The 27,788-nt window shown below is 39.7% G+C and overlaps 1 protein-coding gene across 2 annotated transcripts in view; it reads right to left on the bottom strand.

Moving 5' to 3' along the window:
• Positions 1-274: 274 nt before the first annotated feature.
• The window catches only part of LOC131351817 (NACHT, LRR and PYD domains-containing protein 12-like), a 39,839-nt gene continuing 12,325 nt past the window's right edge, over positions 275-27,788 (bottom strand). Inside the window, exons 9-21 of one of the 2 annotated variants that reach the window (XM_058387428.1) lie at positions 26,703-26,873; positions 25,930-26,103; positions 25,313-25,489; positions 24,692-24,877; positions 24,324-24,497; positions 23,544-23,711; positions 22,975-23,148; positions 22,079-22,255; positions 21,499-21,669; positions 16,279-16,449; positions 2,076-2,246; positions 1,403-1,564; positions 275-1,023 (exon numbers count right to left, since the gene is read on the bottom strand). In XM_058387428.1, coding sequence (XP_058243411.1) covers positions 1,017-1,023; positions 1,403-1,564; positions 2,076-2,246; positions 16,279-16,449; positions 21,499-21,669; positions 22,079-22,255; positions 22,975-23,148; positions 23,544-23,711; positions 24,324-24,497; positions 24,692-24,877; positions 25,313-25,489; positions 25,930-26,103; positions 26,703-26,873 — 2,083 coding nt within the window. In that variant the 3' untranslated portion in view covers positions 275-1,016. The remainder of the gene's footprint in view (positions 1,024-1,402; positions 1,565-2,075; positions 2,247-16,278; positions 16,450-21,498; positions 21,670-22,078; positions 22,256-22,974; positions 23,149-23,543; positions 23,712-24,323; positions 24,498-24,691; positions 24,878-25,312; positions 25,490-25,929; positions 26,104-26,702; positions 26,874-27,788) is intronic. The other variant, XM_058387429.1, reaches the window with a different exon arrangement.

Below are 27,788 nucleotides of genomic sequence, written 5' to 3'. Positions count from 1 at the left end.
AAAGACATAGTGTTACACAGTTTGATGAATTCCTGATGATAATTCCTCATCCAGTAGGTGGCGCTGTTGCTGACTGGACACAGTTCATCATTCTACATGTAAACATTTCTGATAGAGGATTAGAGCATCACCTTCATCTGGTGCTACTGATTTGTGTGTAATTAATGTAGTGAAGAACATGATAACATTTAAGACTTTATATTCAGCTATAACCTTAACAACTTAAAGTCATTTAAAATAAAAATTAAAAACACCAGCAGGAGGAAATTCCAGACATAGTAAAGGATTCTGTTTATTATGAAGACATTTTACATCCATAAGAAATAATTCATAAATTTAAGACAGATTCAGTCTGAGTGTGAAAGAGAACTAGAACAGAGTCAGACTTCCTCTTCTCTCACTTTCTTACCATCAGCTTTATTTCAGTTTGTGCTGAATAAGAGATTTAGGGTTAAAGGAAGGACCATAAACCAGAACATGGACAAAAACCAACACTTACATTTGGATCTATTTTATTGTCCAGAAAGTGAATTCTCTGAAATAGGAGTCAGTTCCCTACAGAACACAGGACACTTTTGTCTCCTTCTGTCCTGCATTGATGAGTTTCTCTGGTGTTTATCTGCTACTGTTTGTTCCATGGTTTGGAGGTGGGACTGCTTGTGGAGCTCCTGTTTTGTTGCCTCTGTGTATTAGTGGTGTTACTGACTTGTCTTCTGTTCTCTGATCTTCTAGAAACTGCCTGAAGGATGACTTTCTGGACGTGTGGAGTCAGTGAGTGTCCCATTACTGACCTGGTTCTGCTGACCGTAATCATCATCCACACTGTTTCCTACATTACTGTACACACTGCTCCCTACATTACTGTACACACTGTTTCCTACATTACTGTACACACTGCTTCCTCTCTGTTATGTGTGTCTTTGTTCCTTCTAGTGTACAGAGAACTCAGCTTCCAGAGAGAGCTGTTTATCAGGTCAGTTATCACCAGTGAAGAAATGGATCAGCGTGTGGATTTATTAATATCTGTAAAATCAAACCAGAAAAATGTTCAGCACTGTACCCTGTGTCATTTCTCTTATCCATTTATTTGATCACATTTAGTTTAACTGAATAAACACAAGAAATATGAGATAAAAGTAGAATAATCATGAATGATCAGATTAGTGCAGTGGTTTTTCTGTAGAACAGAAACAGATCAGGTCAAAGTTCACTTCTGTTAAATCTGATCCACAAGAAGTTATTAACATGCAGTGATGAGTTACTGTTGGGGTTTAATTCTGATCCTATATTCTGAGGTTATATTCTATGTTTCTGTCAATACGATTACCAACATGCTGCTGATTTGATCATTTACATTACTCTCACACTGCACTCTAACACTCTGTGTGTTCAGGTTACTTACATTAGCTCTCCTCCTGAACGCTTCAGTATCTCCTCCAGATCTCTGACTGGATTTCTCAGTTTATTCAGACTCAGATTCAGCACTTTCAGATGTGAGGAGTTTATCTTCAGAGCCCCAGTCAGAGCAGCACAGCCTCTATCTGTTATTCTGCAGTTTATTAACCTGCAGAGAGAAAAGATTTCAGTTTCTTTACTTCACAGAACTAAATAATGATGAAGGCATGTGTGGAAAATGAGAAGCATAAATATAATAGTAAAGTATTTATCTACATTGTTATTGTGTATTAGAAAAGATGTGTGTATGGTCTGTGAAAAACAACTCTAAAGTGTAATCCTGCATCATTATAAAGATTATTTAAGTTTCATCACATCACTGAGTTCAAATAAATCTCACACTTGATTCACTTCCTACTGAAATCCACTTCCCAGTAGAGCAAAGCACCTCACTGCTATAACTACTGTATACCTCTCACTACTTGTTCCTAATCCCACATCCTCCTCATCACCAGAGTTCAAATAAATCTTTATTTAATCTTTATTACTGATAATAAATCTAATCTAGAGAGCAAGTTAGACACGTTAGTTAGACATTACTAGCTAGGACTGGGAAGAGCTTTGTTCTGGTTAGTGATTTTTATTAGAAAGCTGTTTCATCACATCACTGAGTTACTCACAGCAGTGTCTCCAGTTTACACTCGTGTTTCTTCAGTAGATCACAGAGCTTCTCCACTCCTGAGTCTCCCAGTTTACACTGACTCAGATTCAGCTCTCTGATGTGTGATGGATTTGTACAGAGAGCTGAAGACAAATCAGCACAGGATTTCCCTCTTACACTGTCCCATAGTCTGCAGAAAAGGAAACAGAGTTTAGTCCAACATTAGAGAAAGAAAGGATGTAGAAATGACTGAAGTAAGAACACTAACACATTTCTAAACTCTGCTATTGTTATTAGCTGCTGTGGTGTTTATTTGTTATTTGTTAGATCTGCTTATATAGCTTTTTATCTCCCTACCCCTCCTTTCTCCATTTACTCATCTATCTATCTATCTATCTATCTATCTATCTATCTATCTATCTATCTATCTATCTATCTATCTATCTATCTTTTTTTATTGTTAATATATGAACATTACAGAACCAACAGTACACAAAACTTCTTTAGCTAGTCACATTATAAGTTATAGTCTTTTAGGAAAGCTAGATAATCGTTTACATTAAATCTCTTACATAATTGCTAATCCAAATGAATAAAACAATAACTAAATATAAGCGAAATTTACATAGATTGATATGCACATGTGTACAATAAAAAAAATAAAAATAAATATAGTTGCAAACAACGATGATCAGGCCCAAGCAATGGCGCCATTGCCACCCAGGTGCACCAGACACATCGGGCACAACGGGTACATGCATTTAAAGGGGAAATACCAAAAGGACAAAAGTGACAATTTGGGTCTAATGAAAGTGATCACAGCAATGTCCACTCATGGTAAAAAGAAAACTGACTCTCCCTCTAAACTATATAAGGAAAAAAGTGACAGTTTGGGTGTAATGAAACAGATCATAGCGATGTCCAGTGATGTCAAAAAGGACAATGACTCTAATCTACAGTATCTCACAAAAGTGATTACACCTCTCACATTTCAACAACCATTTTATTATATCTTCTTAAGGGACAATACTATGAAAATGAAACTTGGAAATATTTTAGAGTAGTCAATGTGCAGCTTGTATAGCAGTATAGATTTACTGTCCTCTGAAAATAACTCAACATACAGCCATTATTGTCAAAATAGCTGGCAACAAAAGTGAGTACACCCTAAGTGATAAAAGCTGTATATCATTTAACAGTGCAAAGTCACATGCAAAATGTTCGTACGTATAGTACATATATACACACACAAACACAAACACACACACATATATATAAAAAATAAAAATGTCTACACATTTCAGGAAAAGAAAAATTTGTATAAATATTTTATTACTAAATATATTGCTATACGTTATAGATTGATTTATATGATGATATTATGATAATATTATGATAATATTATTAATATTATACTAATATAATTTACATCATACTATTTTTCTTTTCCTGAAGTGTATATACATTTTTGGTTGACTCTGTATATATAAATTGTGAACATGAAGCCATATTTAAAAATAAAAAATAATAATAAAGGGGAAAGAGCCTCTAGTGGACATAGTCTAGTACTGCAGGAGTCAGGCCAAAACCATGTCTAGTCAATGGACTGATAAATGTAAAAATTTGTTGTGAGCCATTTGAGCATCACAAAATCATGAAACTAAGCAGAATTACTCACAACCAGTTGTTCTTTCTATGTAAAATGTTTTGAAACATTAGGACTTTCCACTGTTAAGATATAAGAACATTAATTTTCTTCTATTATGTCCTCACAATAGCAACATCATTCACAATATCACAAATTCCTTCACAGTTTCACATCAGCCATGTCCTGACATTATTCTGACCGATTTTCAACCAAATCAGGTGAAAGGAAGGGAAAACATTAGAGATTTCTAAAAGTGACACACTTCCTGCTGCCAGTTGGTGGCGCTATGACTGAGACTCACAGTAGTCATGTCCATGTGATCAGCTTTCTACTCTTAACATAAAGTTGAGGTTTGATGTACATCACTCAATATACACCGAAGTTATTAGCCACTTCCTGTTTCCTTTTTTTCGCCATAAGTTTAAGGGCTCCTTACAGCTGAACCGTTTGAGATATCAGAAATCCCTCATCAATTTTAGATGCTCAATGTCTTCAGATCATATTGGACTCTGTTTGGTCAAAATCATATAAATCCCCTAGGAGGAGTATATCAAATTCTAATGGGTGCATTTTTCAAACATCCCAAAATAACTGACTTCCTGTTAAGCAGATCCCATGACAGGTGGATGAACGTCATTTAGCTCAATGAGATCTAAATGTATACCGGCTCTCATGCATATGTGCGAAAGTGAATATGAGCTGTGCAGCTATATTTCTGACAAAGTTCCAGGGGGCGCTGTGACAGCCCTGTGCCACGCCCGGGGACCAGCCACACTGGACTTTCTCATAAACATTTACACTCTCTATGGGAAATATTTTGGAACATTAGGCCTTTCCACTCGTAAGATATGAGAAGATTCATTTTCTTCTATTATGTTCTCATGTAAATCGTCGCCATAGTAACACGATTCAAGGTATCAAAAATGCCTTCACAGTTTCACATCAGCCATGTCTTGTCATTATTCTGACTGATTTTGAACCAAATCAGGTGAAAGTAAGGGACAAAATATTAGAGATTTCAAAAAGTGACACACTTCCTGCTGCCAGTTGGTGGCGCTATGACCGAGACTCACAGTTGTCATATCAGTGTGATCAGCTTTCAATGCTTAACATAATCCTAAGGTTTCATGTAGATCACTTAATGTACACAGAAGTTATTAGCCACTTCCTGTTTTTTTTTATTCGCCATAAGTTTAAGGGCTTCTCATGGCTGAACCGTTTGAGATCAAAAATCCCTCATCAATTTTGCATTATCAATGTCTTGAGATCATATTAGCCTGGGTTTGGTGGCGGTTGTATCAATGTCTTGAGATCATATTAGCCTGGGTTTGGTGGCGGTTGTATCATTTCCCTAGGAGGAGTATTTCAAATTCCATTGGGTGCGTTTTGCAAACAACTCAAAATAACTGACTTCCTGTGGATTAGACTTAATGACATGCAGTGTGAAAGTTGTTCAGTTCAGTGAGATCTAAGTGTGTACCAAGTTTTACATTGATACATGCAAGTGTGTATCAGCTATGCAGCAAGATATTCCAGGGGGCGCTGTAACAGGTGTGTCCCATGCCCAGGGCCGAGCCACGGTGACGTCCTAATGGCCGCAGATTCCAACCTGTCTGCTGATTTTCAAGAGTTTTTGAGCACATTAAGACCCCCAAAAGTGCCTGGATGATTGAAAAAAGAAAATTAAAAATAAAAAATTAAAAAAAAAAAGAAATATAGTTGCAAGCAATGATGATTGGGCCCAAGCAACACCACCCAGGAGCACCAGACACAGTGGGCACAGTGGGAGCTAGTGCTTGGGCCCTAACAATAATTATAATAAATAAAGAAGTAATATTAAAAATAATAAATTATTAGACAAAAAAATCACAATAAATAAATAATTAAAACAAAACAAAACAAAACACTAGGGGATTACATAGAGCATAGGTTATATTCAGTTAACAGATTATCAAGTTTTTGTGCCTGGGGGCTTTTAATAAATTTCAGGCAAGTTATGAACAAAAGGATATCATTTTTCAGTCCTATCCACACTGGGGGTGATCTGGAAAATCTGCATTTGTGTATGTAATATTTAGTAATTAGCATGAAATTATTAACAATAAATTATATATTTTTGTTGCCCATTATTAAACCCTGCTGAATTCCTTGGAAGGAGAAAGAGTCCACATGTATGTGTTTTGATCTTAACCACTGATTTAGTGACTTCCATATTTTCTTGACTGTCTTACACTCATAAAACAAATGTTCAGTGGTTTCTAACATGGTGTTACATATATAGCATGTATTGACTGTCAGTTTAAATCTTTTTCTAAGCAGTTTGCTGGATGGATAGATGCCATTTAACTATTTAAAATGTACTTCTTTATATTTTGGGGGAATTGGACATTTTTAATACTTGGTTCTGATATATGACAAATCACATTTGGGAAGGTCTTTAAACATGAGAGTAGTTCTTGTCAAACAGAGATAAAGAATATTGGTCAAAGTATTTCTAAGAAAAATATTATTCCATTTTCTGTCTGATATCTCTATACCATAAATGTAAAATTTTGGAAGCCTAGGGTTCAGAGTATTTTCCTAATCATTTGTAATTAGATGGAAAAGTGCTTTTGGAATTCTTTGAGTTAGTCTGGTGTAATCTTTTAGAGAGAGATCAACATTATATGTACTAATAAAATCTTCATGATGTAACAGCTTCCCATTTCTATTGAGAAGGTGCACAATCCACCATATACACTATACACTATATTGCCAAAAGTATTCGCTCACCCATCCAAATAATCAGAATCAGGTGTTCCAATCACTTCCATGGCCACAGGTGTATAAAATCAAGCACCTAGGCATGCAGACTGTTTTTACAAACATTTGTGAAAGAATGGGTCGCTCTCAGGAGCTCAGTGAATTCCAGCGTGGAACTGTGATAGGATGCCACCTGTGCAACAAATCCAGTCGTGAAATTTACTCACTCCTAAATATTCCACAGTCAACTGTCAGCTGTATTATAAGAACGTGGAAGTGTTTGGGAACGACAGAAACTCAGCCACAAAGTGGTAGGCCACGTAAACTGACGGAGCGGGGTCAGCGGATGCTGAGGCGCATAGTGCGAAGAGGTCGCCAACTTTCTGCAGAGTCAATCGCTACAGACCTCCAAACTTCATGTGGCCTTCAGATTAGCTCAAGAACAGTGTGCAGAGAGCTTCATGGAATGGGTTTCCATGGCCGAGCAGCTGCATCCAAGCCATACATCACCAAGTGCAATGCAAAGCGTCGGATGCAGTGGTGTAAAGCACGCCGCCACTGGACTCTAGAGCAGTGGAGACGCGTTCTCTGGAGTGACGAATCGCGCTTCTCCATCTGGCAATCTGATGGATGAGTCTGGGTTTGGCGGTTGCCAGGAGAACGGTACTTGTCTGACTGCATTGTGCCAAGTGTAAAGTTTGGTGGAGGGGGGATTATGGTGTGGGGTTGTTTTTCAGGAGCTGGGCTTGGCCCCTTAGTTCCAGTGAAAGGAACTCTGAATGCTTCAGCATACCAAGACGTTTTGGACAATTCCATGCTCCCAACTTTGTGGGAACAGTTTGGAGCTGGCCCCTTCCTCTTCCAACATGACTGTGCACCAGTGCACAAAGCAAGGTCCATAAAGACATGGATGACAGAGTCTGGTGTGGATGAACTTGACTGGCCTGCACAGAGTCCTGACCTCAACCCGATAGAACACCTTTGGGATGAATTAGAGCGGAGACTGAGAGCCAGGCCTTCTCGTCCAACATCAGTGTGTGACCTCACAAATGCGCTTCTGGAAGAATGGTCAAAAATTCCCATAAACACACTCCTAAACCTTGTGGACAGCCTTCCCAGAAGAGTTGAAGCTGTTATAGCTGCAACGGGTGGACCAACGTCATATTGAACCCTATGGATTAGGAATGGGATGTCACTTAAGTTCATATGCGAGTCAAGGCAGGTGAGCGAATACTTTTGGCAATATAGTGTATCTTTTTCCATAAATTCCTCCATAAATATTGATTTCCTTCTCCATAGTACAAGTCTATTATTCCAAAGTGGAAAATTGTGAGGGCTGAAATTATGTTTGAAAATGATTTTCCAGTATAATTGTAAGGACTCGTCAGACACCGGGTTGTTAGAATCCATTTGCAAATTTTATTATATAAACAGCAGGCAAAATCGTAGTCAAGGAAACGAGGAGAAAAGGGTCAAAACCAGAAAAACACTGTGAACAAAACCAAAACTCAAACCGAAACTCGTAGTCAATATGGGACAGGCTAAGGTCATACACTAGGCAAACTAAACAGAGACTCAATCAAGGCTTGGCAAGTAACTAACAGAAACAATGCTTCGCATAGGAGCTGAGATAGCACACTGCTTAAATACACAAATAAACCAGAAGTAGGCAGATACAGTCAATATTCGGGCAATGGCTCCCTCTGGTGTTCTGGCTCTGAGCGCCTTGTGACAATAATAAGATCTGTTGGTGGAAAGCCAAGAGTTTAACAGGCAGCTTGGATATATCAAAGTCACATTTCAATAGAAATTCAATACCACCTAGAGTATCAAACACCATAGTGGGCAGGGAGAACCATGGTTGGTTGCCTTTCCTGAAAAAAATGTAGCGTCTCCAGGTCGGATTACTTGCTCATGGGGTCAGCTGCATCCTTCTCAAAACTCAATTAACCATTACGCAGCTCACAACTGGGCCTCACTGCTTATAGTTGCTTCATTATACCTCAACCGACATGCTGTAACTCATGGGGGCCAGGCTCCGGGATGCCTGATAGCTCTGGATAACCCCTGACCCCCCAACGAGACTGGAGACAAAGGAGGAATCCTGCCTCCATGAATGTTGGAGTTCTGCCTACCATCGAGTACTGATAGCCCCCCCCATCCTGACACTCACATGCACACACATAAGGAGAGTTCCTTTATTCAAGTTTCAATAAAACAATAGTAGAACCCTACCTAACCCATGTCTAACACACCTGTATATGTATTCCCGTTTTGCCTTTATATTTTTATTATTGAATTGCCACTCATGTCCTGTCTGTTCTGTGTTTTTCATGAAACAGAACAATGTTTTATAAAGATAAGATTATATGTTTAATTGCCTATACCCAGTTTCCTCTCCTCTCATACTGTCTCTTTCCAGTCTACTATTAAAATGATCCGCTTTTACTTTTATAAGCAATAGTGTATACTGTGTGGTCATTCAAGTACATAATATGAGCCTACTATATGTTAATATAAACTTTATCTATTCCCCGACTTCACCATAAAGTATGCAAATGAGCGCCTGAGTGGAGACAAAAACTTTTTCCCAAAAGTTTCAGGTATTGGATTGGTCACTCTGAAAAACTGGGCACGACCAAGGGATCAATAAAACCCTAAGCACCCATCTATCGTGGCCCGGCTCAGCTCCAATTTTTCTCCAGGACAAGACTTTTTGTCAGGGGTGGCAGGTGAGGACCCAAATGCAGAACACAGTCCGAGTTCAAACTTAGAGTCTTTATTAAGAATGGCACAAAAAATGGCAGAGCTCTCAGTCAACTCCAAAAGAAAAAAAAAACTAAAAAAAAACCAGGATACAGCAGGCTGGTGGAATCAGTAAAAGAAACAACCACATACAGTCCAATAATCCACAATCCAGAGAACAGGTTAAACGTAGGATAGGCAGAGTCATTAACAGCATACAATCCAATAATCCAAAATCCAGAGAGCAGGTTAAACGTAGAACAGGCAGAGTCATTAGCAGCATACACTCCAATAATCCAAATCCAGGAAACAGGTTAAACATAGGACTGGCAGAGTCATAGATTGAAGGAAGGCAGAGACAAACCAGGCAGACAGGAACTGAAGAAAAGGGCAGGATGCCGTCTCAGAAGCTCAAGGCTGACTGAAGAGACCATCTGGCAAGGAGCATGGACTGCTCGCTAGCTTATATAGGACTGAGGAGAATAAAATGGCGGAAACCGGAAATGAGATCGCGAAACCGGAAGTTGCGTCCCGGAACCGGAAGTAGCAACATGTAACCCGGAAATGCATGCCTGACAGTACCCCTCCCTCCACGGGGCATCTCACGACGCCCCTCCTGGTTGATCAGGGTGCTCGCGGTGGAACTGGGAAACAAGGTCGGGATCAAGGATGTGACGTGCGGGCACCCAGGAGCGTTCTTCAGGGCCGTAGCCCTCCCAGTCGACAAGATACTGGAGACCTCTACCCTGACGTCTGGAGCGTAGAAGGCGGCGAACCGTATAAACAGGGCCTCCATCAATGACCCGGGCGGGAGGAGGGGGTCTGGTGAAGGGAACTAGCGAACAGGCTCGGACAAGCTTGAGTCTGGAGACATGGAACGTAGGGTGGATGAGAAGGGCCCGGGGAAGCTTGAGTTGGACGGATACTGGATTGAGCACTTTAGAGATCGGGAACGGACCAACAAAGTGAGGAGCGAGCTTCCGACAGGTGATTTTCAGGGGCAGATCCCGAGTGGACAGCCAAACACGTTGGCCAACATGGTAGGGGGGCGCCGGGTGGCCCACCGAGCATAGCTTTTGGATGAGCGGAGAAGCACTAAGCAGGTCCTCCTCCAGACCCGTCGACACCGTTTAACCAGAGCGAGGGCAGAGGGAACCGAGGCCTCTAATTCTTGGGAGGAGAACAGAGGTGGTTGATAGCCATAAGCGGCCTGGAAAGGGGAGTGGCCTGTGGCTGCCGAGGGAAGAGAGTTGTGGGCATATTTGACCCAAATGAGGATGGATGACCAGGATGTAGGGTCTTCAGAACAGAGGATTCTGAGCCCAGTCTCCAACTCTTGGTTTAATCACTCCGTCTGGCCATTGGTCTGCGGGTGGAAGCCAGATGAAAGGCTAATGGAGGTACCCAGGAGGTGACAGAACTCCTTCCAGAATCTCGAGGTGAACTTTGGCCCCCGGTCAGACACAATATTGTGAGGCAACCCGTGTAAGCGGAAGACATGTAATAGTAGCATCTGGGCAGTCTCCTTGGCAGAGGGAAGCTTGGCCAAGGGCACGAAATGGACCATTTTCGAGAACCGGTCCACCACAGTAAGGATGGTAGTGTGGCCGGCAGAAGGAGGTAGTCCGTTGACAAAGTCCAGGGAGATATGGGGCCAAGGTCGTCTGGGGGTCGGAAGGGGGTGCAGGAGCCCGGCTTGTGGGGTCCTGGACGATTTCTGCTGAGCACAGGTGGGACAGGCTGCCACAAATCTCTGGATGTCGTGCTTGAGTGATGGCCACCAGAAACGCTGTTGGAGAGTAGATAAGGTATGGGAAATCCCGGGATGACAAAAGAGGTGGCTGCTGTGGCACCACTGGATGACCTGAGACCTAAGGTGATCAGGGACAAAGAGTCTGTTTCTGGGGCAGTTGCCTGGAATCTGTATCCCTGCAATGGCCTGCTGCACTCTCCTTTCGATCCCCAGATGAAGAGCATGGATGGTTACCGACGAAGGGAGGATGTGTTTGGGAGCTGGGTCATCCTCACCGGGGGTGAATAGTCATGAAAGGGCATCCGGTTTACCATTCTTAGAACCAGGGCGGAATGAGAGGGTGAAGTTAAAACGCCCAAAGAACAGCCCCCAACGAGCCTGTCGAGGATTGAGTTGTTTGGCTGTCTGAAGGTATTCTAGATTTCTGTGGTCAGTCCATATAGTGAAAGGCTGCTCTGTGCCCTCCAACCAGTGGCACCACTCTTCCAGGGCCAGTTTAACTGCCAGAAGCTCCCGTTCACCGATGGCACACTTCTGTTCAGCTGGGGAAAGGCGGTGAGAGAAAAAGGCACAGGGGTGAAGTCGATTGTCCTTAGAAGCCCTTTGAGACAGGACGGCCCCCACCCCACAGTCAGATGCATCCACTTCCACCACAAACTGGCGCGATGGGTCCGGAAGAATCAGGACAGGAGCAGAAGTGAAGAGCTTCTTAAGTTGGGCAAAGGCTAGCTCAGCCTCTGGAGTCCATGAAAAGGGGTGTAGCGAGGAAGTGAGTTGGTGCAGGGGTGCCGCAACGGCGCTGTAACCTCTGATGAACTTCCGGTAGAAATTAGCGAACCCCAGGAACCATTGGAGCTTCTTACGGCTTTCAGGGCACTGCCAGTCCCTCACAGCCTCCACCCAACTGGGATCCATCTGTATGCTACCGGCCGAGAGTATGAAACCCAAAAACATGGTGCTGGAGGTGTGGAATTCACACTTCTCGGCTTTCACATACAGACGGTTCTGAAGCAAGCGACGGAGCACCGACCGGACATGGTGAACATGCTCCTCTAGGGAGTGGGAGAAGATGAGGATGTCATCCAAGTACACAAAGACAAACTGGTTTAGGTAGTCCCGGAGGATGTCGTTGACCAGGGCTTGGAATACAGCAGGGGCATTAGTGAGCCCAAATGGCATTACCAGATATTCATAATGGCCTGTTGGGGTGTTAAATGCAGTCTTCCATTCGTCACCCTCTCGAAAACGCACCAGATGATAGGTGTTGCGGAGATCGAGTTTGGTGAAGACAGTGGCTCCCTGGAGGAGTTCAAAAGCAGTAGACATGAGGGGTAATGGGTAACGGTTCTTGATAGTAATGGCATTAAGCCCACGGTAGTCGATGCATGGACGCAGGGACCCATCCTTCTTCCCTACAAAGAAGAACCCAGCCCCAGCAGGTGAGGAAGACGGACGAATGAGCCCGGCCGCGAGGGAATCTTGAATATATTGGGTCATAGCCTCTCTTTCGGGTCCCGAAAGCTGGTAGAGCCGACCCTGGGGAGGGGTAGTGCCAGGCAGGAGGTCAATAGCACAGTCATATGGATGATGAGGGGGTAAAGAGGAGGCTCTGACCTTGCTGAATGCCATTCCCAGGTCATGATAATCGGAGGGTACTGAGCTGAGGTCAGGGGGTGGTTCGTCCATGTCAGACACCTTGGTCGGAGGTACAGATCCTAGGCAATGGGCTAGGCAGTAGGTGCCCCAATCCAGAATACGGCCGCTAGTCCAGTCCACGTGAGGATTGTGCTTCTGGAGCCATGGAAAGCCCAACATAACAGGGGCAAATGGTGAAGGGATCAGAAGAAAAGACAACCACTCTTGGTGATGTTCAGAGGTGGTGACAAGCAAGGGTTTAGTGCGTTGGGAGGCATGATGGAGGACGTGGCCATCCAAGGCCCGAACTTGGAGGGGCGAGGACAGAGGCACCGTCTCAAGGTCTAGTTGTTTAGCCAGGTCTTGATCCATAAATTCAGAGTCGGCTCCAGAGTCCACAAAGGCAGATAGGTCATAGCCCTGCTGGTCAACTGAGATGCGGATCTTGAGCAGTGGCTTGGAAGGGACTGATGGTCATAGACTCGCCGCTGGCCCCTCTTTCAGCGACGAGCCCGGCCTTTTGCTGGGCAGGAAGCGGCAAAATGTCTAGCCGCTCAACAGTACAGGCATAGTCCTGAGGCCCGACGCCTGTCCTTCTCAGCAGGGGATAAGTGACGACGACCGATCTCCATGGCATGGGAGAGAGGAAGGCTCCTGGATGCAGAGACAGGGAGGGTAGGAGATGGCGGGGAGCGAGAGACAGTGGGTCGGTAGTTGGGTCATCGGCTGGTAGCTCCCAAGCAGCGAGCTCATCCTTAATTTCAGAAGCCAGCCCCCGATAGAAGGCATCGTAGAGTGCGGTGGCATTCCACCCGCTGTCGATGGCAAATGTGCGAAAATCCACCGCATATTCCGCCACGGTTAGGCTCCTTTGTGAAGCTTCAAAGAGGGAGCGTGCAGCATCCTGCTGGGGAGCAGAGGTGTCAAAGACCTTGCGGAGTTCATCGGAAAAAGACTCAAAGGAGGAGCAGAGTACAGACTGACGTTCCCACTCGGCAGTCGCCCAGAGCTTGGCCTTGCCTGACAACAGGGAGATGACATATGCTACCTTGGAGCGGTCTGAAGTTCAAAGATCACTGAGCATTGCATCAGAAATGCACGGCATAGACCTGGTTCACCAGAGAAGCGTTCGGGGTAAGGCAGGTGTGGCTCTCAAAGATGACTTGGTGAGCTTGTGGGTGTCGTTGTCGCCAGGGGAGCTGAAGAGGGTGGAGTGACTGAAAGCTGATTCATGCGACGGATCAGTTCGTGTGTAGCCGAGGCGAGATCCTGAAGACGACGTTCGTGAGAGGTGGAGGTCTCAGACAAGGAGCTTAGAAGGGCTTGCATGTTCTGTGGCTCTGCTGGGTCCATGTTGGCCAGATGGTACTGTCAGGGGTGGCAGGTGAGGACCCAAATGCAGAACACAGTCCGAGTTCAAACTTAGAGTCTTTATTAAGAACGGCACAAAAAATGGCAGAGCTCTCAGTCAACTCCAAAAGAAAAAAAAACTGAAAAAAAACCAGGATACAGCAGGCTGGTAGAATCAGTAAAAGAAACAACCACATACAGTCCAATAATCCACAATCCAGAGAACAGGTTAAACATAGGACAGGCAGAGTCATTAACAGCATACAGTCCACTAATCCAAAATCCAGAGAGCAGGTTAAATGTAGAACAGGCAGAGTCATTAGCAGCATACAATCCAATAATCCAAATCCAGAGAACAGGTTAAACGTAGGACAGGCAGAGTCATTAACAGCATACAATCCAATAATCCAAAATCCAGAGAACAGGTTAAACGTAGAACAGGCAGAGTCATTAGCAGCATACAGTCCAATAATCCAAATCCAGGAAACAGGTTAAACATAGGACTGGCAGAGTCATAGATTGAAGGAAGGCAGAGACAAACCAGGCAGACAGGAACTGAAGAAAAGGGCAGGATGCCGTCTCAGAAGCTCAAGGCTGACTGAAGAGACCATCTGGCAAGGAGCATGGACTGCTCGCTAGCTTATATAGGACTGAGGAGAATAAAATGGCGGAAACCGGAAATGAGATCGCGAAACCGGAAGTTGCGTCCCGGAACCGGAAGTAGCAACATGGAACCCAGAAATGCATGCCTGACACTTTTACTTTCTTCTGAGACTTTACCGGCAGCTTCAATCAAAGAACTTTTGTTTGCATCACCGAAACCTTTTTCGTTCCAGCAGAATCTCTTGCTTTCTCCGAGGACGTCGAATCTCTGAACCTCCTTGGTCCACTACATCAGGACTCTTATCAATGAACCAATGCAAGTAAAAGTTACTAATTATTTTAGATGCACAATTTTAAGCTGAAGCCCCTTTATTAAGGCGAATCCTAATTACCCTGACGATTCTCACACAGTTGTAATCAAAACTCGACATATTTGATCTCTTCTCTATTTCCTTATCTCTCTCTCTCTCTCTCTCTCTCTCTCTCTCATTCTGATTTCCTCCGTATTCCCTTCCTTACTCTCTCTCTCTCTTTACCTCCTTATTCTCTCTCTATAGGTCTTATTCTGTCTTTTATGTTATGTGTGTCGTAGTTAGTATGTGTTGTGTGTTTGTTTTATTAAATGCATTTTATTCACGAGTGATTATCTCTGTGCTTTGCTCACAGTTTCGGGGTCCCTGAACATTGCTCTTGCTACGTGCTAAATTACAGCTAGTACTTTATAAAGTAGTTATTCTTTCTTGGCCAGGAAGATAACTTTCCCTGGAATTAATACATAATTATACTGTCTGTTCACTGGATGAACAAATCAAATAATTGTGTTATTGATTCTCTAACAGTTAGTTCTAAAACCCCCATTTGAATATTTATAATTAATTATAACCAGTTAAAATTACACTTAAATATTTCAATTTTAAGCTAATTTCATCACAAAAAACTGAAGCCATTTAATTCTCAGAACAACATTGACAATTTCAAAGTCAAGTGCTTTTACAAACCTAAGAAAAAATTCATACACACAAAAAAACAAAAACAAAAACAAACCAACACAATGTTGTGATGTCCCTTATGTCCAAATGGTCTACACTCTGTAAATGTGGTGATGTGGTCAGAAGAACACGCTGCCTGACCTTGTGTAATAATCTAATAAAAAGTCCATGTGACATTTTGTCCTGTGTTTCGTTGTTCCTCACGCTCCTCTACAATAATTACAACTTAATGCTCCTGTTTACGTGATCAGTTCAGACTCTTAGACACAGAAAAACAGAAGAGAACATCTTCCTTATTCAGAGGAGGAAGTGTAGAGCTGATTAAGTTGAAATGTTTATTACACTCACATGTGTAATGTACTGATTATGTGTCAGTCACTGCAGATAGGTGATTATCAGTTCAGTACAGAGACAATGTATGTTACTGTTAGAAGACTTGTTGTCTTGTGCTTTGTTTTCTGGTTTAAACCCCGATATAAAGCACTGAGAATGAAATGAAATCCACTTCCCAGTAGAGCAAAGCACCTCACTGCTATAACTACTGTATACCTCTCACTACTTGTTCCTAATCCCACATCCTCCTCATCACCAGAGTTCAAATAAATCTTTATTTAATCTTTATTACTGATAATAAATCTAATCTAGAGAGCAAGTTAGACACGTTAGTTAGACATTACTAGCTAGGACTGGGAAGAGCTTTGTTCTGGTTAGTGATTTTTATTAGAAAGCTGTTTCATCACATCACTGAGTTACTCACAGCAGTTTCTCCAGTTTACACTCGTGTTTCTTCAGTAGATCACAGAGCTTCTCCACTCCTGAGTCTCCCAGTTCACACCACCTCAGATCCAGCTCTCTGATGTGTGATGGATTTGTACAGAGAGCTGAAGACAAATCAGCACAGGCTTTCCCTCTTATACTGTTCCATAGTCTGCAGAAAAGGAAACAGAGTTTATTCCAACATTAGAGAAAGAAAGGATGTAGAAATGACTGAAGTAAGAACACTAACACATTTCTAAACTCTGCTATTGTTGCTAGCTGCTGTGGTGTTTTAGTTATTTGTTAGATCTGCTTATCTAGCTTTTTATCTCCCTACCCCTCCTTTCTCCATTTACTCATCTATCTATCTATCTGTTTTTTTTATAATTAATATATGAACATTATAGAACCAACAGTAAACAAAACTTCTTTAGCTAGTCACATTATAAGTTGTAGTCTTTTAGGAAAGCTAGATAAACGTTTACATTAAATCTCTTACATAACTGCTAATCCAAATGAATAAAACAATTAAATATAAGCAAAATTCACATAGATCAATATGCACATGTGTATAATAAAAAAAAACAATAATTATAATAAATAAAGAAGTAATATTAAAAATAATAAATGATTAGACAGATAAAAAAATTCACAATAAATAAATAATTTAAATAAAATAAAATAAAATAAAATAAAATAAAATAAAAAACACTGGGGGATTACATAGAGCATAGGTTATATTCAGTTAACAGATTATCAAGTTTTTGTGCCTGGGGGCTTTTAATAAATTTCAGGCAAGTTATGAACAAAAGGATATCATTTTTCAGTCCTATCCACACTGGGGGTGATCTGGAAAATCTGCATTTGTGTATGTAATATTTAGTAATTAGCATGAAATTATTAACAATAAATTATATATTTTTGTTGCCCATTATTAAACCCTGCTGAATTCCTTGGAAGGAGAAAGAGTCCACATGTATGTGTTTTGATCTTAACCATTGATTTAGCGACTTCCATATTTTCTTGACTGTCTTACACTCATAAAACAAATGTTCAGTGGTTCCTAACATGGTGTTACATATATAGCATGTATTGACTGTCAGTTTAAATCTTTTTCTAAGCAGTTTGCTGGATGGATAGATGCCATTTAACACTTTAAAATGTACTTCTTTATATTTTGGGGGAATTGGACATTTTAAATACTTGGTTCTGATATATGACAAATCACATTTGGGAAGGTCTTTAAACATGAGAGTAGTTCTTGTCAAACAGAGATAAAGAATATTGGTCAAAGTATTTCTAAGAAAAATATTTCATTTTCTGTCTGATATCTCTATACCATTAATGTACAATTTTGGAAGCCTAGGGTTCAGAGTATTTTCCTAATCATTTGTAATTAGATGGAAAAGTGCTTTTGGAATTCTTTGAGTTAGTCTGGTGTAATCTTTTAGAGAGAGATCATCATTGTATGTACTAATAAAATCTTCATGATGTAACAGCTTCCCATTTCCATCGAGCAGGTGCACAATCCACCATATATGTTTTTCCATAAAATCCTCCATAAATATTGATTTCCTTCTCCACAGTACAAGTCTATTATTCCAAAGTGGAAAATTGTGAGGGCTGAAATTATGTTTGAAAATGATTTTCCAGTATAAAAAGCCCTTTTGGTGGAAAGCCGAGAGTTTAACAGGCAGCTTGGATACATCAAAGTCTCATTTCAATAGAAATTCAATACCACCTAGAGTATCAAACACCATAGTGGGCAGGGAGAACCATGGTTGGTTGCCCTTCCTCAAAAAAGACTGAAGCCATTTATTTTTCAGAACACCATTGACAATTTCAAAGTCAAGTGCTTTTAATCCTCCTTCTTCATACTGTTTCAACAGGTCACTCTTTCTGGTGTAATGATGTTTATTTTTCCAATTAAAGTTAAAAATTAGCTGGTTTATTTCTTTAATCATTTTAGGTGATAGGGGTAATAAGTGTGCAGGGTAGATAATCCTGGATAGAAGTTCAATTTTTGTGAGAATCATCCTTCCAAACACTAATATCTCTTTGTAACCAGCTGTTTAGAATTCCTTTACATTTGCTCACAACCTTCTGGACGTTATTTCTCTCGTTTGTTTCAGAGCAATTGCTTAACCAAATTCCAAGGTATTTAACCTCTATCTAAACGGGTTTGTTATAAAGAGATGTTGAAGGACAATCTTTTATGCACATTCACATTTATCTAGATTTAATTTTAATCCTGATGCCTTGGAGAAGCACTCTGTTGTTTGTATGGCTAAAGGTATTTGTTCTCTATTTCTTAAAAACAAGGTTGTGTCATCAGCTAGCTGACTAATGACTACCTGATGACTATTTACAGTTGTTCCTTCAATCTTCGAATTTTTAACAAGAATTGACAATAATTCTGTGACTAAGATTAATAAGAGAGGTGATAGACTGCATCCTTGTCCAATTCCTCTCTTAATTTTGAATCTGGGGCACATACCTTCAGGGAAATACTACTATTAATATCGGTATATAGCATAACAATGATGTCTAAGAATTTTCTACCAAATCTAAAGTGTTTTAGAGTTTCAAAAATAAAATCATGTTCTACTGAATCAAAAGCTTTGTAAAAGTTCAAGAAAAGCATAAAACCCTCATCCTGAATCAAGTGGGGATAATCAATAAGGTCTAAAGCCAAGCGGATATTATCATGAAAGGATCTTCCTTTGAGAAATCCTGATTGTGTTAAGCTTATAATCTTTCCTAGATCTAATTTTAATCTTGAAGTTAAGACTAAGGTTAAAATTCTGTAATCAATATTCAGTAGAGTTATAGGTCTGAGTTTATTTAACAGTCTTTTATCTTTTCCTGGCTTAGGTAACAGTGTGATTATACCTTGCTTCATTGTTGTCATGAGTTCTTTCTTTACTATGCATTCCTGAAGTGCATGGAAGAGTTGAAATTTAATTTCTTCCCAAAAACATTTATAAAAATTAGTCAAAAAAAAAAAAAAGTCCGTCCAGGCCAGGTGACTTGTTGGATGCCATTTTTTTAATACATCTGTCAAATTCTTCTATTCTTAGGTCTTCTTCACAACAATTTTAAAAAGAATCATCAACATGGAGAATTAAGTTTTCCAAATTTAAAAAAAACAAATAAATAAATAAATAAAATTGTCTTGGCAATCTTCTTTTAGCCTAGGCCATCGTTATGTACAGCAACAATTCTTTTTTTCAGATCCTCAGAGAGTTCTTTGCCATGAGGTGCCATGTTGAACTTCCAGTGACCAGTATGAGAGAGTGTGAGAGCGATAACACCAAATTTAACACACCTGCTCCCCATTCACACCTGAGACCTTGTAACACTAACAAGTCACATGACACTGGGGAGGGTAAATGGCTAATTGAGCCCAATTTGGACATTTCCACTTAGGGGTGTAGTCACTTTTGTTCCCAGTGGTTTAGACATTAATGTCTGTGTGTTGAGTTATTTTGAGGGGACAGTAAATTTACACTGTTATAGAGGCTGGACACTCACTACTCTACATTGGAGCAGAGTGTCATTTCTTCAGTGTTGTCACATGAAAAGATATAATAAAATATTTACACAAATGTCAGGGGTGTACTCACTTTTGTGAGATACTGTATATACAGAATCAGATTTTTAATAAGAAGATCTAGATATCTACACTGTATTTCTAATCAAGTTCATGTTATTTTAATTATATGGGATTCAATGCCTGGAGTAATTTTGATTACTTTACCATTGCCACTCTTTTTCTTATTGAACATTCTATCTCGGAAATACATCACTATATGGTAGTCAGTTGCAACCTCCAGTTCATGCTGACTTTAAGGAACTTGTTTGGCTGAAAATGTGTAATTTGGATATATGCACCTGAAGTAAACAAATGTTTTGTATTTAAGATGCTTCATGAAATGACGATGAGGTTTGGAACAGACTTGCCAAAGAACATGGAAACATCTCTAAATGAAATGGCCCCAAACATCATCAGGATTGCAAAAGAAGTATAAATTGTATAAAGTGTAGTGCTATTTAATAGATGTTTTAATTGTTCATGTATTGTTTTTAACTGCATTGTGATTTGTTTTTCCTCATTTCAGAGATACATGTAAAAGTTAAGTACTGTATATGTACATATAGTACATAAACAAGCTTATGTATGTTTATTAAAAATTGAAAATGCTTAAGTAAAATAATTAAAACTAAATGATTGAACGTAATTAAACATTTTAAATGTAAAGTTTTGCTGTCTAATACAGAATATACAGAGGTGCAATTTTAAATATGACACTAATATTTTTGTATAATAAATTTAAACTTTTTTAATTTTCTGGATTGGTTATATTTTCTTATTCAATAATAAATAACTCTTTCAATAATAAAGAACCCTTAAATGGTTCTAAAAAGAACCATCTCAATTGGATTCAAAGAACCATTTGGGGTCCTTTTTAATGAACCCATTAAAATGGTTCTATATAGAACCATTTTGGGGTTCCATATATGAAGCGAGTGATAGAACCATTTCTGGTTCTAAATAGGACCATTTGTTTTAAGAGTGTGTCTGTTCCTGAAGCTAACTTCTGATCTGTTCCTGCCTGCTTTGTCTCTGCCTTGATTCCGTTACCGATTCTGGATTACTGGACTGGATTCTGTTACTGATTCTGGATTATTGGACTGGATTCTGTTACTGATTCTGGATTATTGGACTGGATTCTGTTACTGATTCTGGATTATCAGACTGGATTCTGTTACTGATTCTGGATTATTGGACTGGTTTGATTGATTCTGCCCAGCCTGCTTTACCCTGGTTCTCGGTTGTTCTATGGTTGTTATCTGAGAACTCTGCCATTTCCAGTGCTTGCCTTTATTAAAGACTCTTATTTTGAACTTTGACTGTGTTCTGCATTTGGGTCCTCACCTGCCTACCCTGACACTATCTCTCTAAACCAGGGGTCTCCAACTGTTTCTTCCTCTGAGAGCTTGTGTTATATTATTAGTAATATTTATTTACACAGCTTATTACCATAAACTAAAGCAGCTGAATAAGCTATTTTTGTTTCAACTTTTAAAAAATGTCAATATGGAACATCATATTTTGCAATAAATTATTTTAAATTGACATAAACAGCATGTTAACTGTTGAGTCGAGTTAATTGATTTAAGACAGAAAGCTGTTTCATCACATCACTGAGTTACTCACAGCAGTTTCTCCAGTTTACACTCGTGTTTCTTCAGTAGATCACAGAGTTTCTCCACTCCTGAGTCTCCCAGTTCACACCACCTCAGATCCAGCTCTCTGATGTGTGATGGATTTGTACAGAGAGCTGAAGACAAATCAGCACAGGATTTCCCTCTTATACTGTTATATAGACTGCAGAGGGAGAGGAAGATAATTAGAGCCTCAATAAAAATTAAATATAAATGTATAATGTGTGTTCTGTTTAAGTCTGAGAAAAAATATAAATTCATAATGAAATCTATAATTCAATAAAATGTGCAAAGTTTTAAAGGAATATTTTCTGAACCCACTGCATATACCTAATACACAGTAGTGTTATAATAACATACCACAACTAATAATAAAATTATTATAATTATTATGATTTTTATTATTATTTAAATATTATATATATGCACATATTAAAAAATATTCAGAAGGTATTTCAAAATCTATTATAAAGGACTGAAGAATATTAAACTGCTAAAAGATTATTAGTGTTATAATAAAACTGGACTATTTTTAGACTGATAGCTTTAAAATGTAAAGGTTCATTTCTCACTTTAGTGTCTGCAGTTTACATTCAGGATTCTTCAGGAAATCACACAGATTTCTCAGTCCAGACTCTCCTGGTTTATTCCAGTTCAGATTCAGATCTCTCAGGTGTGAAGGGTTTAAAACCAGAGCAGAAATCACATGTGAACAGTCTTCATCTGTAATACTGTCTCCTTTATACAACCTGGAGAGAGAGAGAGAGAGAGAGAGAGAGAGAGTGGAGGTCAGGTTAGTTTCTGCTAGAACACACCCACTGCTCCACTTCCTGTCCAAATGGTGGACTTAGTTGTTTGTGCAGAACTTTTTTCCACCTTGTAGTTTATTTTGTTGTGTCTTCAGTTTCCAGTCTCCGGTTTTCTTTCATTAAGTTTAGTTTGTGTCACTAAATGTAACTTTAAAATAATTTAATTTATTTAAAATAAGGCTGTTATCTTATGGACATTAAGGGTCATTCATTTCAAGGCCAGTCCATGTAGAATATTACATCTCCATAATAAAATAGTAAAGTTTATGTTGATATTTTAGCAGAACTAGCAGAATCATAACACGTGAGAAGACAATGATGAATCTTATTTCAGTTTGGGACAAAGTTCCACTAACAATTTGAAAATTTAATAAAACTGTAATTACAAAGTATATGAGAAGCATCTATTTGTGTTTGGAGACTCGGACAGTGTTTAATATCTGTGGGAGGGTCAGTGATACACACACTGTGAGAATAAATACAGCAAGTAGCAGCAGTCACACATCTTTTTTCACAACACGAGGTTACATCTGTACTGAACATTACAAACATCTGTATCATGAATAAATAACATTAATAAAGTTCTTCCAGGTCCTGTAAAAGCTACATTACAGTAATGTAGGAAAATAGAGATGTGTGTGTTTCTAGCTGTTTCTTACCTAAGTTTCTGCAGTCTGTAATGTGGATCCTGCAGCAGAGCTGAAAGCTGCTTCACTTTGACGTCTTCAGGTGTTTTGTTGTTCAGATCCAGCTCCGTGTGCAGTAAGGGGTTTTTACTGAACATTTTAGTAAGACACGTGTAGGCTTCCTCTGCATCAGGACTTTTCCACAACCTGTAGAGAAAAATGATATGGAGACGTTAATAACTGTGTACTGAGAGCAATAAGGAGCTGATGGTGATGTGCTTTAGCTTCAGTTTCAGCTTCAGTTTCTGTTTTCAGTGAGTTTCCTTATCCTTTATCCAGCTATATCTGTTACAGAATCAGTGCACATTCATCCTCATGTCTTAATAAAATGGATAATTATCAGTCTTTACTGTTACTATTTATAACTGTTCATGAAAAAACTCTATCCAGAAATGTTTCCTGATTCATCAGAAAACTGAACATTACAATGTGACATAGTGACATCAGATCATTCAAATTAAACCATTAAGCAGAATGAAGTCATTTTCAAAACCTCAAATTCTAAAGTGGTAGAAAGATAAAGTTCTTTCATTTTTCCTCACCTCAGTGTGTTCAGTTTACAGTCTGGATCCTGTAGTAAATCAGTGAGCAGCTTCACTCCTGATGCTCCAGGGTCGTTCCCTCTGAGATCCAGCTCTATCAGGTGAGATGATTTCAGAGCTTCAGCCAGAGCAGTGTATCCTTCCTCTGTTATACTGCAGTCTGAAAGTCTGAACAAAGGATAAACAATTGTCTTGATTTATGATTTATTTTTTAATTTATTTGTAGAAAAATGTATCATTCATTGTAAAAAAAAGGTAAACTTGATAACTATTTTGATGCTTTTTCAGATACTTCACATATGAAACATTTATTCACTCGAGATCAAGATCATTTGAGTGAGGTGATCTCAGTCCATGTTCAAGTGAAGACTAACATACTGTGTGTTTTGGGTTGCAGCACATTTCACTTAGCTCTGAATATGTATATATGAGGAACTCAGCTCTGAATACTGCATTGAGAGGAGAATTCAACAACAGATTAAAGCTACCTTGGACAAGTAATAATCTAATTCTTCTAGTTTATTATATAACTCAGACATTATTTTGGTTCATGTAAACAGATTTTTTACTGTATTGTATGCAGCTGTTTTGTATTTTCATATTATTGAAAAAGTAAATATTGTAATGTGACCAAGTTATTTAAGCGATTCTGTTGATTTTCTCATTAGCATGTAGAGACAATGATAAGAAACCACAGTATTCTGGTACTTGAATCTCAGTGTCCAGTCAGAGTTCAATACTTTCAATGTATCAGATGTTTGTGTAGTAATTGGACGTTACCTCAGAGTCTCCAGTTTACAGAGTTTATTCTTCAGTTCCTCAGAGAGCAGCTTCACTCCTGAATCCTGAATCCTGTTCTTACTCAGATTCAGCTCCTTCAGGGTGGAGTGTTCTGATCTGAGAGCTGTGAGCAGAGCTGAACATCCTTTCTCTGTCAGATTACACTCACTGAGCCTGAAAGCACAATTAATCACAGGGGTTTTCTTTAGCACTTCTGTATGCAGAGGGACGTCTTTTCTCCTCAAACTACTCATTACTACTGAAAAAGACTGAAAACTAGATGAATGATTGATAATCTAAAGACAAACCATTCAGCATTAACATCACTAACTGAAGTTTACAGATTAATATAGAATTCAGTTCCTTACTGAAGTGTTTCAGGTCTGCAGTGTGGATCCTTCAGTAGATCCTTCAGTAAAACAGAGAGCTGCTCTACTCCTGAGTCTCCTTTTATTTTCCCACTCAGATTCAGATCCGTCTGCAGTATCGGGTTTATACCCAGAACTTCAGTCAGATGATCAGAAGCTTTCTGTGCATCAGGACTTTTCAACACCCTGTAGAGAGAAAGAACAGAGAAATGCTGACACTAATTATATATACAGCAATGCAGTGTGACTTTTCCAGTAATGTCCAGTTCACAATGGTGGAAATAATGGAACATTTCTCCTAAATATTAGTTTTGTTACTTCAGCACTTTTCATGTTGAGAATTTCCTTGTTCAGTTTATAATTGGAATTAACATTGGAATTAAGTAATAAAAAAATAAATAAATAATAAGTAACCATGTACTTTTCTAGTGCACTTTGAGCAGCTTGGAAGAAAAGACTTTTACTGTATGTAATGATGTGATAATGACTTTCTTCTTCAGAGTTGTACTGATCAGATATACAGTGGTGTAAACAGTGAAACTGAAGCAGTCTGATGAGTCTTACTAATCAATTACTCAGAATCTAAGGCTGGATTTTACAAATACTGGGAAAAAAGCTCACCTCAGTGTCTTCAGTTTACATTTTGGATCATTTATTAAATTCCTGAGCTGCTTCATTCCTGATTCTCCAGGATCGTTCCCTCTGAGGTCCAGCTCTATCAGGTGTGATGAAGGGTTTGATTTCAGAGCTTCAGCCAGAGCAGTGTATCCTTCCTCTTTAATATTACAGTCTGAAAGTCTGGAGAAAATGGAAACATGTTTAATTCAAAGACAGTAACATGGGCTCCTGTGTGGTTTAACAGGAAAAGCTCTCGTCCGATCATCACAAGACTGAGAGTCTCTGTAGCTAAAAGAACAAAACTAGCTATGCTCTCAGGAGGGGAGGGGCATTAGGGGCATTCTGAGCCCATCATGAACATCTATGAGCTGGTGTACGCTGGCAGATGGCACTTTCCTCTGAGTGTGTAACACTGCCCTGTGATGCAGCGTGAGCAGATGTTATTGGCTGGTTTCATGTGTCTAAGAGGTAGCACCTCAGTGACTGAAGTGGGAGGAAAACAAATATCACAAACCCAGTTACCCTGATGAAGATTAATCTGTTCTGAATATTACAAATATGTTCAAAATGATCTCATTCCACCTCCATGATCTAGTAACTTATACAATCAAATAACTTACACAAGCTTCTGGAGTTTACAGGATGAATTCTTTAGTAGCATAGAGATCTGAATCGCTCCTGAATTTCCCAGTGTGTTCTCACTCAGGTCCAGTTCTGTCAGGTGTGAAGGGTTTGAAGTAAGAGCTGATATCAGATCAGTACAGCCTCTGTGTGTAATACTGCTCTTATTCAGCCTGCAGACAGAGAACACAGCTGAGAAAAAGATCTCCAAACAGAGAACAGATAACCAACCATCATGAACATCTAAAAATAAACTGCTGTGTCCAGAGTTGGACAGAATGTAGTGGACTGTTTATCACCACTGTGTGAATGTGCATAAAATTTCCATCAGAGCAGGAAATCACATCAAATCCAGAACTTTCAGTGCAACAGTACTGTTTACAGCAGTAGTTTATATAAAACATAGTAAGAGAGCTTTATAGATTTTAATGTAAACAAAATATTTATTTATTCATCTATGAGGTTAAGGTTTATCCTGGTCAGTGTGCTGGTAGAAGTGGAGTCTATCCCAGGAATACTGGACATGAGGTGGGAACACACCCTGGACTCTTGTCCATCACAATCATTCACACAATCATTCACACACAGGGATCATTTAGCATAAGGACACCTCCAGAAGGAAACTGGAGAACAACAAGGAAACCCACAGGGAGATCATGTGATACTCCACACTGCCACACGGCCAGGATCAAAACAGGAACCCTGGAGGCACCAACGCTACACCACTGCTGGCAAAGAGGACAAGATTAGATGCAGAAATCAGACCACACACCTGAGTCTCTGAGGTCTGCAGTGTGGATCCTTCAGCAGATCAGAGAGCTGCTTCACTCCTGAGTCTCCAGATATTTTCCCACTCAGATCCAGTTCTCTCTGCAGTAAGGGGTTTGTACCCAGAACTTCAGTTAAAGCAGAACAGGCTTCCTCTGCCTCAGGACTTAACAGACTGCAGAGAAAAACAACAAACTATCAGACTGGCCTGGGCCACATCATTAATTTGTATGAGATCCTGAAGGGCTGTAACTGAAGTATATTTTTATTTTTTTTATTTGTTTATCATATTCTGTCAATTACCAGAAACAACCCAGACTCTAAAATTACTTGAATAGGATTAACAGAAAAAAATAGAACAGGATGATTCTAATGAAAAGAAGGGCTATGTCACATAGCAGAGGTGTTGATACCTCCATCACATGGGTGAAGTGAAACACAGAGGTGGATGTAAGTACAGCTGGAGCAGTCTTTACTCAAAAAACTGGGGAACAATCCAACAAACACCAGGCAAAGTCACAAATCCAATAAATAGGCAGAAGTCAGGAGATCAGCAAATGGACAAACAGGCAGGGAGAAAACACAGAACTCAGCAAACAGAAACACAGGTCATAAACACAAGAGCTAACTAACGAACAGGCTATGGCTATGGCTATGGCTATGGCTATGGCTATGGCTAGACAAGAGACTACAGAACAGGGAACAGCGCTCAGCATCTGCGATTGCGAACACTGATACTTTGTGACAAAGACATGACACACAAGGGTTTAAATAAACGGACAAATCAGGGATGAAACTGAAAACAGGTGAAAACAATCCTGACACAATCGGGGAATAACCAATGACAATACAGGGGCGGAGACATGACGTGAATCAATACAAACACATGGTGAAGTAAACAAACATAAAACAAAACCAAACATAGACAGAAGATAAAGAGAACATATGTGGGCATGAACTCATGCTGCTGGTTGAGGGTTGAGTGTCTCAGGATAAAAGAAACTATAAAAGTGTATGCACTATTAGGCAATAACATTTATACTGATTATATTAAATGTTCATATGAACAGATTCCTGTGTTTAATGATAT

This window comes from Hemibagrus wyckioides, linkage group LG04, assembly GCF_019097595.1.
Source record: "Hemibagrus wyckioides isolate EC202008001 linkage group LG04, SWU_Hwy_1.0, whole genome shotgun sequence".
Lineage (NCBI taxonomy): Eukaryota > Metazoa > Chordata > Actinopteri > Siluriformes > Bagridae > Hemibagrus > Hemibagrus wyckioides.
The sequence above is the reverse complement of the archived record's forward strand: the minus strand, read 5'-3'. Positions and strand labels throughout refer to the sequence as shown.